Source organism: Cylas formicarius, unplaced genomic scaffold (genome assembly GCF_029955315.1).
Source record: "Cylas formicarius isolate icCylForm1 unplaced genomic scaffold, icCylForm1.1 PGA_scaffold_3__17_contigs__length_32017465, whole genome shotgun sequence".
Classification (NCBI taxonomy): Eukaryota; Metazoa; Arthropoda; class Insecta; order Coleoptera; family Brentidae; genus Cylas; species Cylas formicarius.
The window spans coordinates 28,404,901-28,423,753 of NW_026844326.1; the positions used below are offsets into that span (position 1 = coordinate 28,404,901).

The 18,853-nt window shown below is 34.5% G+C and overlaps 2 protein-coding genes across 2 annotated transcripts in view; both read right to left on the bottom strand.

Moving 5' to 3' along the window:
* LOC132699494 (uncharacterized) overlaps window positions 1-18,853 on the bottom strand; it is a 321,798-nt gene that overhangs the window by 283,643 nt on the left and 19,302 nt on the right. The gene's annotated exons all lie outside the window — the stretch shown is intronic.
* On the bottom strand, window positions 1,980-14,815 carry LOC132699739 (uncharacterized). The gene is made up of 2 exons (XM_060666612.1): window positions 14,724-14,815; window positions 1,980-2,783 (listed from the first exon to the last, which is right to left on the bottom strand). Exon 2 carries the CDS (start codon window positions 2,773-2,775, stop codon window positions 2,002-2,004), a length of 774 nt encoding a protein of 257 aa, XP_060522595.1. The 5' UTR covers window positions 2,776-2,783; window positions 14,724-14,815; the 3' UTR covers window positions 1,980-2,001.

Genomic DNA, 18,853 nt, shown 5'->3' on the forward strand with positions numbered 1-18,853 from the left:
ACGCCCCCCAGCCCCTTCACCAAACAGAAAGCAAAACTAGAAGTTTCCCGTACCCTCTGTCGCCGCCACTGGGGAATTTATCAAATCCCGCGTCTCGAATGTCGGCTCGTCGTTGTTTTCCCCCGCTAAATTTACCAACTCGACCGGTGTCGGATTTTAATTGTTTTCCATTAATTTGATTATATTAAATGCTATACCAGGCACGGCCCGTCAAAGCCTGTTTACACTGCACGCTTTCTTTTTTTTTTGGCTGGCAACTCCGTCGACGTCAATATTGGCTTTTAATTAAATTTTTACGCGAAACGCGATATACTTTTCACGTGCCGGCGACATTAATTATCCATTAGAAAAATATGCAAGTTGCGACGCTAAATAAGATGCAATGGGATGCCACAAGAGTCGCACCTCGGGCCACTCCTGTTTGATGCTTGTATAAATGACGTTCGCGAATGTTTCACCATGTTTTTTAATTTACTTAAGTTAAGTTACTTTGAGATCTTCAAGTTAATAAAATAAAGAAGACAACACAAACAAATGAACCAGTAAAGTATAAAGAAGTACAGAGAGCAATTAGGAAAAAATGCGCCAGTGAAAATGGCTATCTGGAAGTGCATAGAAATAGAAGAAGTAGACCAATAATATGACAGCATTAACTTGCATAAGAAGAACAATGAAATGGCTGGACACCGGAGGAGTACCCATTCACATATTCTTAAAGATGTCGAGGGAATTACAATTGGAGATGCAAAAGAAAAAATAGCGGGATGGACGAAATATATTCAACAGTTATTCCACGACAACAGTTTAATAACAGTTAATTAAAAGGATAAAGCAGGATCTCCGATATTATAAAAAAATCAAAAGTTACGGGCCTTGATGAGATTCCAATTGAACTAATAAAACTCATTGATGTAGATTTAATGTCTTAGTAGACCATATATCACAATGGCGCAATACCTGGACAATGGCTTCAGTCGACTTTCGTTGAGATCCCTAAGAAGCCAAATGCCACAACCTGTGCTGACAATAGAACCATTTCCTTGATGAGGCATACATTAAAAGTGTTTCATAAGTTTTTCCACAACCAAATTTTCAGGACCCTCGAAACGAAACGGACTTAAGTAACTCTCAGTTCGATTTTAGAAATGGCAAGAGAGGCACTGTTTGGCACGAATGACTGCGTAAAGAAGCCTCGATATGATTCTGGTTTCATTTACTTCGAGAAAACGTTTGATCGGGTGCAACATGCAAAACTAATAGACATCAACATAATATCGACGCTGTATTGGAATCAAACTGCTTAATTCTGGGTGGAAGATTAATATACCGAAGATATTAAAATTCTGAGGGGCATACGACAAGGCTGTCGTCTGTCGCCGCTGCTCTTCAATATCTACAGTATATACAATATATTCCAAAAACCATTGGGCGATTGCTTAGAAGGGATAAAAATAAATAGAGAATTCCTTTACAATTTTACATTTGGTGATGATATAGTTATTATGATAGAGAGCTTCGGCGACTTGAAAAATTTAATGTATCGAATAAATACATGCTGCAGTGATCACAGTCTAAAGATCAGCCTTAGCAAAACTAAATTTATGATCGTTACCTACGCATAAATATCCATTTAGTGGTAAACAACACGAACATCGAAAAAGCACACTCGTTCAAGTACTTGGGAACGTGGATATCTTCAAACATTGATCAGACCAAAGAAATAAAAACACGAATTGGAACTGTACGATCAGCGTTTGTCAGGCTTAGTGACAATACTCCGGTGCTTTTATATGGTATGGAAGCATAGACGCTAGAGGAGTCAATAAGCTGGTCGAGTTTGAGCTTTGGTGTTATAGAAGGATTTTGAAGATATCGTGGACAGAAAGGATCTCAAAATTTGATGTTTGCAAATGAGGAAGAAGAAGAAGTCACTGTATCCGAATTATAAAACGTAAATTTCGTTTATTCTAAGCTGGTTTCATAAATGGATTCGAATTCCATTCACGTGACCTCTTCGTCGGACCCGGACCCCCAAATCTCCTTTCCGAATAGCAGTTCCCCGAAGTAATCCACCTTCCGCTTGATCTTCAGCTTATTCTGTACCACCTCGCCCGCGACGCTCTCGTTTACCCTCTCGAAATCGTCTGCTACTTTCTCCACCAAATTATCAGCTTGCACCTGAACTAACCCCCCTAACGTTTCCGCCACATGCGCCTTGAGTTCTCGCACTTGCCTAGCGACATCTTGACTTACGCGTTCGAAATCTTGTTTCCATTGCAGCAGCTGGTCTTCGACGCACTGCTGCAGCAATCTCTCGGCTTCAATCTCTTCTTCAGGTCTTTTGGCAGGGGAAACGAACACGTCGAAATGTTCGGTGAAGAAGCGCCTCGAAGCTCCTCCTAGTCGTTGAGCTTCTCGATGATCTTTTCGAGCAGCATCGCGGACTTCTACTAGGATTTTTCCCATCGCTTCTTTGGCGTCCGCTACGACGGCATCGATTGCTTCTTTGGTAACTCGTAGGTCGCGTTCTAGTTTGGTAGTGTTCGCTTTCAGTATGTTTTCGTAAGCTCCGATCAAACGGCCCTTGTCGACATCGTGGAAGCACGGGGACCTCAACACGCTTAATATTTTGCTCTCTACCTCTTTCGTCGCTCTTTCAGTGACCTTGGCAACCGCTAGCGATGACTTCCTGCGGAGGTCTTCGATGTTCTGTCTGATTTTTGAAAGGTTCTCGTTCAAGTCCTGATCGAGGTCGCTGAGCTGTTCACTGTTCATGAGCGGGACTGGAATTTTGATGGAACGATGATGATTTTGGTTGAACTGCCACGGAAACGTCACGTCATGATGTTTGAAAATAAAAAAAAATAAATAGCTCTAAGAAAAATTACATCGAAAGCTAATTTCTTCCAGTAAAAATTACTGCAACATTAAGAACAGACATCTCTTAGAAAATTCCAAATCGTTAAGAAGCGAGCGCTCAGCAGAACTCCGACAGGGGGCGCGCGCGGCGTTTTATTAAATTCGAAACTTTTTTCGCTCCCCGGACCGCCCGGAGCGGTATATTAAAAAGGACCGACTTGCCGAGCATAAAAAGGCAACCTCGTTTGGTAATTAATATGCCATAAACATGGAAAACCTTTTTGTTTTCATGTGCCCGCAGCCACGTTGCTATTTAAAATCCGATTTTTTTTTTCAACGAACGTACGAGAAAATTTTATTTCATTTCGGAGATACTTTTGTCTAATTTAATAAAACTTTTTTATTATATAAAACGTTTCGGTTCTCACGGAATCAGTGTTTCGTGGCTCTCGGGATAAAATGAAAATACTACATTTTTTATATTCACAAAACTTCTGGATTTCTCCTGCGTCGGTTTTTGTTGAGTCGAATTAGCTAACGTTTCGCCAGTCATCCTCTTGGCTTCATCAGAGCTTAACTTTAGTTGACTTGTATTTTACTCGGTACCTGCTTACATATTGTTTGAGCGGAGCTAAATGAGGGGCATAAACATCGTTTCGGATGACTGATTCCCATATTGGTGAGTCGCGGTTAAGATTGCTTGGTTGCTTATAGATTTCTATAGATTCTCGGATTTTTCGTTGGTAGAAGTATCGAATAAAATTTTATGTCCGGTTTGGCGATTGTATTCAGCAATTACTCTTGAGTAAATTTGTCTTTTCTTTCATGTTGTTTGAGCCTAGTTGATATTTGTCGTCCGGTCTCTCCATATGCATGGAATGGCATAAACTCCTGCCATATCAAATGGAATTTTGTCTTTGACGGGTCCAAGATATCGATGTATTTCTGAACAAGTGGTAAATTTAGATTTTACGTTATGTTTCTTAGGAACTTTCGATATGTAATGAGTGATGCCTCGAATGCTTTGCTCCTTGCTACTGGAAGGGTATGGTGAAGTGTATTCTGTGATGGAACGGTTAATATCTTCAATGTGGAAATTATTAGAGAGAAAAGCAGAGATAAAGTGTTTATATTCTGGGTTAGATAGTTTTACCTCTCTGTAAGCAAAAGAGTTGATAACTATAAAATCATAACCATAAATCGTAACCCTAAAATCAATTCGTTTATTTAAACCCGAGCCTCATAAATATTTAGTATTTGTTTAATGCGTAATTTCAAACAGAATTGTGCTAGAAATGGTACTGAACCCTAGTCATCAGATATAACGCCTATTGCAACTACAGAAAAAGGTGGGTACAGACTGTTCCAAAGCCAATGAAGGAGTTGGGGTCAGCAGCTGTGTAGAACATCCAAAAGCGCAGATAAAGAAAGGATTCATACAAGTGTATAAAATTATGGATGTTCGCTATTATACATAATGCTCAATATGTTTATATAGTATCGACGAAGAAGTCATTTAGATGTAATTAAAGTAACATTAACAAACATACATACAAAAACTATAAATAAAACAAAGACGATGAACAAATTAAAATCAAAAAAGGAAAGATGGAACAATATAAAATTACAAAGTTAAAAATATGAATAGATGAAAACTCTCAAATTCCTTGGGTGTAAAGTAAAGTAATTGCTAAAGCTGATGCACGTAGTTTTAGTTTATTTGGTTGAAGGTTGTTGATGGTGTATTTAATAGTATATTGTTCTGCTTAGTGTGTTGTACGAGTAACTTCTAGTGATTCTACTTTACTTTTATTTTTGAAAGTAAAAGTAAGTAATTTTTATATGAAAACTGAAGGGACAGTTAAAATTTTTTGTGCATTAAAAATTGGTGTATATGATTGTCTCTAGGGAATATTATAATCTTACTATTCTCTTATGAATCAGAAATATTTTCTCAACCTACACCCCATAAAACTAAATTATGACTAATGCTATGCTACATTAAACAGCTCTTTTTTCAGAAAGTCCCCGTTAAAACTCAAACCAAAAAAGCATATCCTGAAGATATGTAGCCTTACCAGAAATAGTACAAGGTATGAGGAACATTAATCTATTCTTTTTCATTCAATTTGTGGAATATTGACAATATAAATTTGTTATCGAAAAAATAATTTTGTCGTAAATCCGTCCGAAGTGTCTCTACACACAATATTACTGTCGGAAACAGGGACGTATCGAGGGGATTGAAACCGATATCTCTTTTTCTCTCGATTGCGTTACTACATACATAATCGAATTATCGACGATTGATAAGCGCCAAACGGGAACGCATCGTTCACCGCGAAAGGTCGGGCAAAAAAAATCCCCCGATTCCCGATTAGGGCACGGAAAGGCTGCCCCGGCAAACGTACCCGAACCGACAACTGACAAACGTACCGGGAATATAAAATAATTTCGGTCATATACTGTGCCGGAAAAATAGGTCCGATCGGTCGACGTGACAGTTCCGACCGATTTTAAGTCGACCGGTAGTTTTGCTTGTCGCGGACGTCGATTTATTGTTTTCGTTTTGTTCTATTTGGACGGCCTATTTATCGGATTGTGATTTTCGGGCGATTTGTCAGCGAGAGTCGACTTAATGGCGAAACGATGTCGCTTTCGATTTTCGCGATTCGGATTTCGATCAACGCGCGCCACTGTCCTACTTCCGGTGGACCGAGGAGGGTTATTATTACATCCGCATCACACTGCAAGGTGCGCAACTCATACAGCAATCTTTCGTTACTTGTAGGGCTGGGTCATAAGATGGTTATCAATTGTATTTGCACATACCTTGACTGAGAGAATTTTCAGTACATGCTAGCTCTCTCAAAATTATATATAGCAAATCTCGACGATTGTTAGCCAAATGCATTAATTTATTATAAAAATTTATAGTTACAGCCTCCATTAGCCAAGTCGATTCGTTAGAAGACCCCACCCTACCTATTTTGTTCTTAGGTCTAACTACGCAAATCGAGCGATTTTCCGGTTTCACCTTTCCATTTGTCAAGGTTCTGCAAGCAACAAGTTCATAATTTTGTGGAAGTTTTACCCATTTTAATTATTTGGAACCCGTATGCTGCTATGTTATTTGGTCGTAGCGCCTTATCTTGCGTTTTGGGTTTGCTTTAACTTTACTTTCGGCACTACAACCTCCCGTAAGGAGAGATTCAGACCGACAACAGTAATTTTTTTTTTCTCTCGGTTCGTTCATTTTGTTCAGGCCACTCCGTGATTCGCAACCCTCATCATTTGTTTCTGTTACTTCCGTATGAGTAAGATCACGTCAAGTGGACCCCCCATTTTTCCACTTGATTATAAAAATTTAATCTATATATATTTTTCATAAGTACTTAGATGAAAAATTGACCCCCTTAACGATTTTTTAAAATTTTGATTTTAACAAAAAAATTTTATAATTAAAATTTTAAGCACTTTTTAATTAAAAAATGGATTAAAAATCAACGGCAAGAGATAAATTTGTGAAATTTTCAGCATCCATGGTTGCTTATTTTCGTATTATTAACTAACTTTAACAAATGAAATTTAACTGATTTCTTGGTAAAAAAAATCATGTTTTTTTTATCGGTCACACGCATTTAAGTTTAAGATTCCGGAAGAAAATTTCACTGCTCGTCATTAGCTTAAACAAAATGAATTTATTTATGACAGCGCGCCGTGCGCCGAGCGCTGCCGAGCGTCTCAAACTGCATTGAAGGTTTTATCAGTGATAATTTAAAATAATAATACCAAATATTATTATAAAACAAATTTTATTATGATTTATGTTATTTTAATATAATTATTATTAATAAAATTTTATTTTTTTTTACAATGTTATAAAAAACACTATCAATTTTTTTAATTATTTTTACCAAACAGCATAAATTTAGAAAAAAATATTCAGCTTTAAATTTTTAAAGCTATTATGGTCTATATTTATTTTTTCTAGGTAATTTAGTAAATTATTATTTTTAAATTTACTAGTCAACAATTCATCATTAGTTAACAAAAGAAAAACCGCTCCGTTACAATTTTCATTTGTTTTTCGCGTATCCTAGTAAATAACAAAATCATTTTAGAAGTCATTCCTGTCTATTCGTGACATAATTTTATACGTAAAGCATGAAATAATTATTAAAAAAAAAGTGTATTAATTTTTAATTGTAATAATAATATTTTCTGTGATTTAAAATGGGCCGAGTGAATCACGAAATTATGTGATTAAAAAATTAGTTTTAATTATTATTTAAATATAATTTTGCAAATTTAGTTAATCATAAAATTGATTTTGGTGTTGGTGCTGATTGGACTTTTTTCGCTTCATCTCACGGCAAAGGAGCTTAGCAGGGATTGTAAAAAGACTAAAAAGACAAGCTTATCGTGCTAGTCTTCAACGTGATAAAAACAACCAGATAACAACCCCACTTTCTTTTTTTCAATGGGCCCAAAGTTCTTTTTAAAAAAACACCAACCACGATTCGAACGCTAACTACAAAAAAAAATACTCGCCAATTTCATTACTACAAACCATTGGAAAATTTTTCACCAGAATGCAGGGTCGTCTCAGAGGATGAAAAGTATTTATTTAAAAAAGTTTTAAAAAAATAAATAAAAATAAATGACGACAAATTTACAATTTAATTATTTAAGCTTGTTTGTTCTATTCAGTATGTTGTGACTTTTAATATTGTTAAAAAAAATAAAATTTTATTAACAATAATAATAATAAAATAACATAGATAATAATAAAATTGGTTTTATAATAATATTTAGTATTATTATTTTAAAATATCACTGATAAAACCTTCAATGCAGTTCGAGACGAAATTCATTTTGTTTAAACTAATAACGAGTAGTGAAATTTTCTTCCGAAAGTTAAATGTGTAAAGCACGTGACCGATAAAAAAAACATGATTTTTTTTACCAAGACATCAGTTAAATTTTCATTTGTTAACTTAAAAGTTAGTTAACAAATACGAAAATAAACAAATAATTTTATGTCGTTAATATATCCTTAAATTATAGACATTTGACCATGGATGCTGAAAATTTCATACATTTATCTCGTACGGTTGATTTTTAATCCATTTTTTAATTAAAAGTGCTTAAAATTTGCATTATAAAAATAAAATGTTAAAATCAAAATTTAAAAAAATCGTTTCAGGGATGAATTTTCCATCATAAGTACTTATAAAAAAGATACATAGATTAATTTTTTATATATATAAACCACCAAACATCGAAACGGTTTGTTGATTAGTCACATGTAGGCTCCGCAATCCCAAACGGCCGAAACGAGTGGAAGTCCAGAACCCGTGCAACGGTAATCTATTTCTGTTTCATTTCCCTATATTACTCTAATTTTCGAGTTTTGTAAATAATTGAAATCATGTATGATCCCGTCGTGGATCGAGATTCTCACAGTCGTTGATTTATCTTTTTTTTTTTTAATTATTATTATCGTTATTTTTTTTAAATTTAGTATACAAATTTTCTTTCTCCTCTTTACTTATTACTATTGTTGATTTAATTTTTTTCCTTTATCTTTCTTTGTTTTTTATCACAAGTTTGAGTGATAAGAGCTTTAATTATTGATATTTTCATAGTTTGATTCAAATATCTTAGGCTTTTTAACTTACGCTGCAGATATTTATTTTTGATAATTTGTCAAAAGTAGAACATTTTTAAGATAATTGCAAACATAGACAATATGGTTGCTATCAAGGCACATTTGACCATTTTTATTCAATATGACTTTTGTCCACAAATCGAATGATAATAATTTTTAAACTGAAATATCTGAAAAATGGCTATATATTTTTGAAATAACAAAAAGATATACGATTTAGACTGATATATATATGGCATTCCATTAGAAAAAAAAGATGTTGTTGTCATTTTGACAGCTTGCGATTTTTCTGACATTTGCATAAAATAATAAGCAAAATTAACCCCGTAGGTGGGTGTCAAAATATAATGAATAACCCTGTACATTCTCACGCAGACCAGTGGCGCCCAATAAACACCACCATTCTCCGGTTAACTTGATTTACTTTGGTTGTCATTGAGCTCGGCCATAAATTTGTACACACTTAGACATCCGCTCGCTGCTTTACTTAGTGATAATTATAAACTTTTTTTTATTATTATTCCAATTTTCAATTTAAAAAAAAAAACGTGACAGGTCATCGAGAGCGATTTAATTTAACTTAATATATATTTTTTTCTTAGTCCGATAAAATAAAAATCGATTTCCTCGTGTTGAAAGCAACGACGTGTTTTTGTTTCGGTCCCGCCCTTAACATTTGGAAATTGTTATTCTATGCCAACGTCGGAAATAAATTAGGGCCGATTTGCGATCGTCGGCAGTTGGTAATGAAAACAAACAAAAGAAATGTAGTCGACCTGGCCCCCACCCCACACCACGTCCCTAAATCAAAAAGAAAAATCAGCGGCGGAAAAACATAAACTCTTTTATGGCGGCTTTCGAATTAAACACGTTTGCCGGTATAAATCACGCTCGCATGAAAACCGCCATGGTAAGATTCGACAAAAACACAAACTCGCCACCCTTATTTATCGCTTAAAATGTAAACAGCGTCGCGTGAAAAAAAAGTCGAATCTCCATATGTTAACCGCCATTATAAACAGGCGTTTTCGAAAAGCGTGATGCGTCGCAGAGTGGGCCAGGATTACCCAAAAAGTTTGAAATATTATTTAAAGGCTGTTTTTTGTCGAAAATTATGTCATACGGCAAGTATCACATGATACTAAATTTGTAAAATCAGACTACCTGCGATATGAGGATTTTTTATTAAGTTCGCTTCATTGTGTTCATAAACCACTTATTTAGAAAATAAAAGATGCGGTATCTAAAATTCGTTCTGTGATAAATATTCGCACCAGAAATGAAGAGTATCTGCCTGAGATAATGGCAAATCTGCTGTTTTTGTAAGAACCGATTTGAAAAAAGAACGTAGAATATTTCAAAATAAAACTAACCAGTATCAACTTTAATTTAATAATAACAATAATAATAATATAATAAGTTTAATTTTAAATCAAGGCTTAATCAGAGCGGCTACGTTCGTCTGATTCCCTTAGAATCGTAATATTTTCTCAGAAAAGCTCTGGCGAATTTAAAGCGGCGGGACCAAATCTGTTTTTATTTAAAGCCTTGATTTTGTTTTCCGATATGTTGCCTGTATCTTCGGTACTCTTTATTGCAGACCTCTTCGAAAAGTTGATGGACACTGGACTAGACTTACGATCCCTTTTTCGTGTATCAATAGTTTATGGATGGTTACTGGCATTTTGTACCAACGATGCAGGGAAACAAATAATCGAGCAGTTACTGTCAAATAGATTTTAAAGGTCTACTACCTAAAACTTGTAAAATAATATAAAAACTGAAAATCTGTTTTGGTAATTTCGGCGGAAACTGAATAATTTTTGAAAAACGAGCCTAAGCCTTGCCTTGTCTGTCATTCTGAATTCTGTTTTTTTTTTTCTTTAACCAGTAACTTCCTTTCCACGTGCTTGCCATTTTCACGGGCAATCTAAAAAACAAAATGAACACGATTATATAGGGTGGACAAGTATCAACTTTGTTATTTTCAATGGAACGCCTGGTACATTACTTCATTTTTAAATTCTGTACAAAATTTTAGACATATTTTGTGTATAATGTCATATACTTAAGTATAACTGTTTCTGACATTTTTAATTTTTTTTTGCGAAAACGACATTTTGCAATACTTAAAAAATCTGCACAACTTCTTGATTCGGAAGCATTTATTGTTTCACTTGCGTAAGTTTTGTTGTAGACAAAGGATTCGAATAACGGATTTCTCAATGAACCAATACGTAATAATACAGGGAACGCGAAAAATAAGATTAAAATGAAATTTTCAAAAATGCCAAAAAACTTTTTCTTTAAACGGAAACTACCCATTTTTATAGTCTTGTCATATTTAGCATCAAAAATTAAGGCAATTTTATATAAGGTTTAAGTGCCTAATATTTTTGCAATTTGCACAAATAATATGCTGTTGCCATATAAGTTCAGTTAGTGTAAGGTGGCTATGACGGCGTTTAAACAAAACAAGTGCCAGAATGCTGCTTGCGTATTATGTTTACCACAGAGAAAAAGATTGATATGTTAGAAAGTTGAATATCGTACAATAAAAACCTTAGGGATTATATTAGAAAATTTCCATTAAAGAGGCGCCCAAAAACAAAATCTTTGACAATATTTACCAGCCCTTTAGAATATATGGAACTTTGAAGAAAGAAGAAAATCTGAAGAGCATTTTAATATTTTGTTGCATTTTAGCAAAAAAGTTTTTTGGTCAGTTTTTTTTAATCTCATTTTAATCTTATTTTTCGCGTACCCTGTATTAATCCGTTATTCCAGTCCTTCCTCGACAACAAAACTTACTCAAGTGAAACAATAAATACTTCCGAACGAAGAAATTGGCAGATATTTTAAGTGTTGCAAACGTCATTTTTCGAATAAAAAATGAAAAATGTTAAAAACGGGGTACAACACATTATGAACAAAATATGTCTAGAATTTTGTGCAGAATTCAAACATGGAATAATATACCAGGTGTTCCATTTAAAATAGGAAAGCTGAGACTCGTCCACGAAAAATAAAACATCTTGTATACACAAAACTGAAATAAATTGAAGGTTTTTAATACCCCAATTAACTTTTAAGATAAACGGCCCACCCTATAAATATTCGGACACTGTTTACGGTTACCATGGAGACGTTTACCCCGTGATTTCATTGTTTTTAGATAATTCAAGGCCTGCTTGTTTAATGCTGCAAAAAGAGTAAAACTTGGCATTTTTTAAACTTTTTGTTGAGAGACATTTTAGTGTCCTTTTGCATTTGTTAACAAATTGTTATTTTGTGAAGACGACACACTACTGGGCCCCTGGTTAAACTCCACCCTTATAACCTAACCGCCAACCAAGACATTACACTTCAATCTTTAATTAGACTGTTCCGACTGTTTAATTTAAGGACTGCCCGTTATAACGTGAAGACGCTTAGACATTTCTACTTTTGCCTCAAGGATAACACCCCCATCCAACGAAAAAGTAACGTGATACATGGTCTGAAATGCGAATGTGATAGGCTTTATATAGGGCAGACGTCGCACAAATAAAAAAAAAAGAATAATAACACAGAAAAGAAAAATATACAAAAAAAACATAACCGCTGATAAATATCTTCGAAGATACAAAGAGTAAAATTTGGCTTTTTTTAAAACTTTTTGGCCCACCACAGAGATGAAATGATTATTACAATAACATTTTCGAAGATAGCGCCCGAAAAACCCGCACGTACGCCGCTGTGTCCGCCCGTCCGCGTTTCGGACAAATAATTTCGCATTTTTCCTTTGAACGGCGCCGAAATGATTGATGACCGGGGCTTTACTTCGTCCCCTTTATCTCAAATTTCATTTGGACCCGGCGGCGGTGCAAATTTCTCGCTCTTTTATGAACTGTGACAACCCCTGACACTATTTACCGCGACCGCCGACGACAACCGAAATACAATTTTCATTCGGAATCAAATTCCGTACCGACGATATCATTATGATAAATTGCTTCGCCGAGGATATTTCATTCGAAACCGTAGGACGACGCCGATGTAGACGTAACAGATGTTTTAGTTGTTCAAATAAGCCTTATTTGCCCTACGATTTTTTTCCATTATTATTTACAAATCAAACCAATAAATTGAACATCAAAGCCCTTTCTTTCTCGTCATTCAAGCTCTCCTTCTCTTTCTGCAGTTCAATAATTCATAAGTGTTCGCTTTCTGTCTTGACATTTGATATTCGATGATTTTCTGTCTTAGCCTCAATTGTCTATTAGGGTAGGTCAAAAAGAACAATTTTTTTTGGGAACTGACACACAAAAACTAGTTACTTCTTGAAAGTACTTATCACGTATGAGCTCTTAATATTAATGGGAAGATTATCTCCATTATAGTTTTGCATTTGCGATTTAATCTCATATGTAAATAATCACAACTTATTACCAATAGATCAATAATTTGTACAGGAAATGCTCTACAAAAAAGTCTCTTGTAGTTTATCGATTACTCGAACCATTTCGAAGAACACAATGGGTACTTATATTGTATATATAGAATTCTTTTAACTAAATTATCAGCACCAGAGATCGGAAAATCGGAAAACATAGTGTTCGAAGTGTTTTCGGAGCACGAGCATTGAAGATGCCAAGTGAGATTTTGGCGAAACGTCTGCAGGATTCCAGTCGGATGCAGGATTTGCAGGATTCCAGTCGGATGCAGGATCCCAGTCGGAGTTCAACGAGCGAACGGATGATATCCCGGAATATAGTGTCATCTATATATATATATATATATATATATATATATATATATATATATATATATATATATATATATATATATATATATATATATATATTCGACCGCCATTTATTTTTATTCCTCCACTCATCTTCTTTAATTGCTCTGGCCTTCATTATATTTCTTATACTATCGTTCCATGAGGTGATAGGTCTTACTTTTTTCCTTCTGTTTTTGGGGGTATGTTTTAGTGCTCTTTCTGGCCATCTCTCATCGTTCATTCTCTGTACGTGCCCATACCATATAAGTCGTCTAGTTTCAATGCGGTCAGTGCTGATATGAATTCTCCCTGTTCTTCTTCGTATTTCTTCATTCCTGATGTGTTTTTTCTGTGTCGATAACTTTCTTGTCGTTCTTCGTCATTTGGAAGCATTCTGCGCTGTACGTTAAGATGGGTTACACAACTGCTTCATATATTCTAATTTTCGTACATGTTTTAATATCGTTGGACCACAGCAAGGAATTAAGCGCTTCTTCCCTGCTGAGCTCTGTTTTGAATGTCTGTTTTTGAATTACCTTCTTCAGTTATGACGCTTCCCAAGTATTTGTAATTTGTAGCTCTTTTTATTTTTCTAAGTATCTTCATCTTTGTGTTTTCCCCCTACTTTCATATATTCAGTCTTCAATTCACTTCAGTCTCAATTCTCATAGTGTTCGTCATCCCAAGCTATAATCACTTAATCGTCTACAAAAAAGAGGCTTTTCAAATATTTGTCATCTAAATCTACCCCCATATTTGTTATTATATTTTGAATAGAGTAGGGGACATGCTACAGGCTGTACGCGTTGAGAAATATTCACTTATGATCTACAACTGTGACTAAAGTAAAATTATAAAAGAAAATATTGTTAGAAATTTTATTAGGAAAGAATATATGATGATGATATAAAAAAAATTGAGATTTTATTAAAATAAACTACAATTTTAATGAATGAATTTTTATGAATATTTATTTTAAACTATGAATACATTAGGATTCCAATGCAAATATCTTCAAAATGGTTTGAGTACCTAATCGATAAACCACATAACATTTTTTCACTATTATACTTTTACAGTCATAACAAAGTTCAGAACAAAAGTTATTTTTTTTTTGAAATTCTTCAATTTTTAACCTCCACTATCTTTGAGAAGGGTAGATTTATCGAAAAAGTATAAAAGACCATTTTTGTAGAGCGTTTAATTTCCTATAAAAATTATTAATAAAATTGACTTAATGATCTATTGGTGTTAAGATATGATTATTTATATATGAGACCAAATCGAAAATATAAAACTGTAATGAGTATAATCTTCCCATTAATATTAAGACTTCATACGTGGTAAGTACTTTCTAGAGGTAAGTAGCAACTAGTTTTTGTGTGTCAGATCTAAAAAAAGTAATCGTTTTTTTTTACGCACCTTATTGTCTCTACATTCCTTCCTGGTCTTCTAACCAATGAGTTCTTTCCTTCATATTTTCTTTGCTAATGTACAGCGTTATTTATTATATTTGGAGATCCACCTAATTTTGAAAGATACACACTAACTACATCGCAAGCTGTCAAAATGACAGCAACATCCTTTTTTTTAGTTTATTGACATTTCACTTAGATCTTTTTAAGATATTTCAGTTTAAAAACAATTATCATTCGATTTCTGGACAATATCTATATTGTTTAAAAATGGTTAAGTCTACCTTGATATGTAGCGTAAGTTAAATAATTTAAGATATTTCAAACGGGTTATACTGAGGAAGAAAAAAGTCAAATAATGAAATTTTATTATTCAACTATATTCAATTCAGGTATAGAATATCTAGGATTTTTTAAAAGATATGAAATATAAAATTGAAGAAAGTAGAACTCAAAGTCTTGTTGTTTAAATTGAAAGTAAAGTAATATATTGGGTTCTTCATCAAATTTTCTTTCTATTGTCCTGGTATTTCGTGTGATACTAAGCTTTTGTATTTATATTTTATTTCTATCTTCAAAATTAACCCTGTAAGTGGGTGTCAGAATATCATGAATAACCCAGTACTTGAGAATAATTAAAAACATAAGTTCTTGTCGCCGAAGCTGAAGAACCAACCAAAACATTATTTTTTCGTTGAGGGTCAAAGGTGCTTGTAAAATTTCCGTAGTACCTAAAGTATCTAACAGGTCTCTTACTACGAGGTCTCATGAGAGATCGTTTCCAATGCGTAACATTTTTGAAATATTGGCCGGCAAATACACGCGAACCGAATAAATTACTGAAAAGAAAGAAAAACGAAACCGTAAAAGCCCTCCTACCGCTTGGCTAATCTCTCATCAGCAGCGTATCCTTTTACAACTGCCCCGTTTAGACTCCATATTTCCCGGACCTATGAAAAATGTGTTTCGCTGCGGCGTCGGCGTCGGACACGACAAGCAAATGTTATTTATGTGAAAAAAGATAAAGGAAATTATTATGAGCTATAGTTTTCGATCCGCCCCTTTTTTGCCGAATACCGCGAGGAAATATCAACAACCTCATTAATTCGCCGAATAGCGAGTAATCCAATCAAAATTATATATTATTGCCGGCAATTAAGCGGAGTTTCAATAACTGTCGGTAGCAGGACCGTCCGCTAATTACGTTATTAAACGCGAAAGACAGCCGGCCGCATTTTACAATAATTATTATTAATCCGGTACAATATTCGCTGCGGCATATCGTCACGTACGTTTGCGTTTTGCGCTGCTGAGCGAGGAATTTGTTCGTTTTTTAATGGAAATTCCCAGATCAACTAATAACACAACTAACCAGTAAACACATGTTAATTTTTCATAGAAACTTCCACAGACTACTGTAGCACTTTTCACAAAACTTTTGGATTCCTCCTGCGTCGGTTTTTGTTGCGTCAAACTTGTTAACATTTCGCCAATCATCATGAAACAGTTTTGGTTAAGCTCTGAAGAAGCCAACAGGGTGATTGTCGAAACGTCAGCAAGGTCGATTCAGCAAAAAGCGACGCAGGAGGAATCCAGAAGTTTTGTAAAGTACTGAAAAACCTTATCCTTTTTCTTTTTTTTTCTTCCTCTTTTTAGTAATAAAATTAGTATATTTAAGATTAGTTTTTACGTCCCCTGTAAATATATTTAATGCTTCCTGTAATTGGGACCCGTTACCTGTTGGAAATAAAGTGTTAATATTATATTTTAAAATGTAACTCACCGACGTAGCTTTCGAACTTACGTATTCACAACTCTACGGGCTGCGATAGCCAACTTATTGTTGTTCGTTCGTTTTTTAATAGAAATTCCCGTATCAACTCATTTTTAAAAGTTCAATTTGCACACACAACACAAGTAAGCAAAGATTTTTAGTGATTGAAACAAATGTTAATTTTTCAAGAAAACTTCTACTGCAATATTTTTCACAAAACTTCTGGCTTCCTCCTGCGTCAGTTCTTCTTGAGTCAAACTTGTTATTGTTTCGCCAATCCTCATGAAACAGTTTCAGTTAAGTTTTGAAGAAGCCAACAAGATGATTGGCGAAACGTCAGCAAGTTCGACTTAGCAAAAACCGACGCAGGAGGAATCCAGAAGTTTTGTAAAGTACTGAAAAGCCTTATCCTTTTTCTTTTTTTTTTCTTCCTTTTTTTAGAGATTTCTAAAAATTAATAGTGATAAAAACAAATGTTAATTGTTCAAGGAAACTTCCACAGACAACTGCAATACTTTTTACAAAACTTCTGGATTCCCCCTGTTAAGCTCTGAAGAAGTCAACAAGATGACTGGCGAAACGTTAGCAAGTTTGACTAAACAAAAACCGACGCAGGTGGAATATAGAAGTTTTGCGAAAAGTAAAAAGATAAAAAACATAGATAAAAAAAGGCAATATATTAAAGGTATTAATAGTCATAACAAGAGGACTAAAACCAGAATACGAATTATGTGTATGTGTGAAATTATACTAAATATTATTAAAATTGGACAAGACAAGACAAGGACAAGTTTGTTTGTAAATTTGACCGTTACAAAAAAAATATGTTCCTGACACGCACTTTTCAATTAAGAGGAGAAGCTTTGGTTCCAGATCTCGGATTTTAATATATCTGAAATAATGTTAATAATAAAATTTAAGATTTAGATTGGGAGAACGAAATTATCAATATTCACCAAACTTTCAAGTATTTAGGATCGACCATATGGTGCATGAAACAAAAAAAAGGAACTTTCAAAGCATGGTACGCAATATCACATCAAATGGAGCAGAAGCACAGCCAATAACTTCAACAATAAGAAGAAACATATCATCGATCAAACTGGATTGATTATATGAGAAGATACATACAAGTCACAAAAACGACTGGGAGTAGAACGCAGGGAACTTAGAAAGGAGAGCACTGGAATGATATGGTCACATCCAATAATGCCAAACCATAACGAATACTGCAATGAGGCTTCCAGGAAAAAGACGTAGACAGCGACTAAGGTGGAAAAATTTAAAGTAAATTAAGGAAATGTATTTTAAACATTATTTGCTCTTTCATACCAAATTGCGTAAAAGATGTAAAAATGGAATATTATGCAATCAGTGTGGTAAACGTACCTTGAGTCGCGAGTTAATTTAGCAAGAGCGAAGCGAGTGTTTATTAAAAAGTTTACCAAATGGGTTGAATGCTTTTCCTTTTTGTAAAACAACACGAATATTCACTAACATGATTGTTCGAAAGTATCCGACTGCTCTCATACGAGTGCGATAATATCGCGGAAAGGTCCGAAGTGGCTCGAATCAGTGGCAAATGAAACGAAAGTGGTAAAATGACATTTTCCGCACGCTGAATCGGTGTATAATTTAGGTATCTTACAGAAGGGAGTAGAAAAATAGTATATTATGCAACAAGTGCGGTAAGCGGCTTTTGGGTCACGAGTTTATTTGGCACAAGCGGAGCGCAGTGGAGTGAGTGCTTAATAAGAGAGTGAGATAAAGAGTTTACCAAACGTCTAGCATACTATACTTTTTCTGCTTACAAAAAAAACACAATTTAACGAATTAAAAATAATAACAGCTAATTCGAACCATTCAATCAAAATATTTACTAGTTGCCACTAAACCAATTCCCTTATTGTTCCGATCGGTTCCGCTATTGTTGTCTATTTTTAACTGTATACGTTAGACAGAGAGAGATGTGTTATTGAATGTCATGATGAGAGATGGATATTTGAAAATGGTACAATTGGTCTTGGCAAGACATTAATATAAAACTGTAAAAACCACTAAAGTTCATGGGAACGGTACGTAAAATTTCTGTGGTGAACTTAAATTACAAATGTCACTTTACAAACCGAGTACTCCACTAGATTTTAATTGTAGCTTATAGCATGTAGTATTTCATATAATTTCTTGAAAATCCGAACCTTTAGTTCTTATTTATTTTACGAGTACATTCCCTGACTGAAATCGTGCTCAAAGTGGCTCGGATCCGTGGGAAACGAAACTGACGTGGTAAAGCGGCAGACGAGGGTAGAAAAATTAATTTACTTAGTATAAAGGGGAGGGAGGTGGGAGGTGACTACGGAGTA

Coding starts and splice junctions, on each gene's coding strand:
- LOC132699739 (XM_060666612.1), bottom strand. CDS start 2,775: ATGAACAGTGAACAGCTCAGCGACCTCGATCAGGACTTGAACGAGAAC.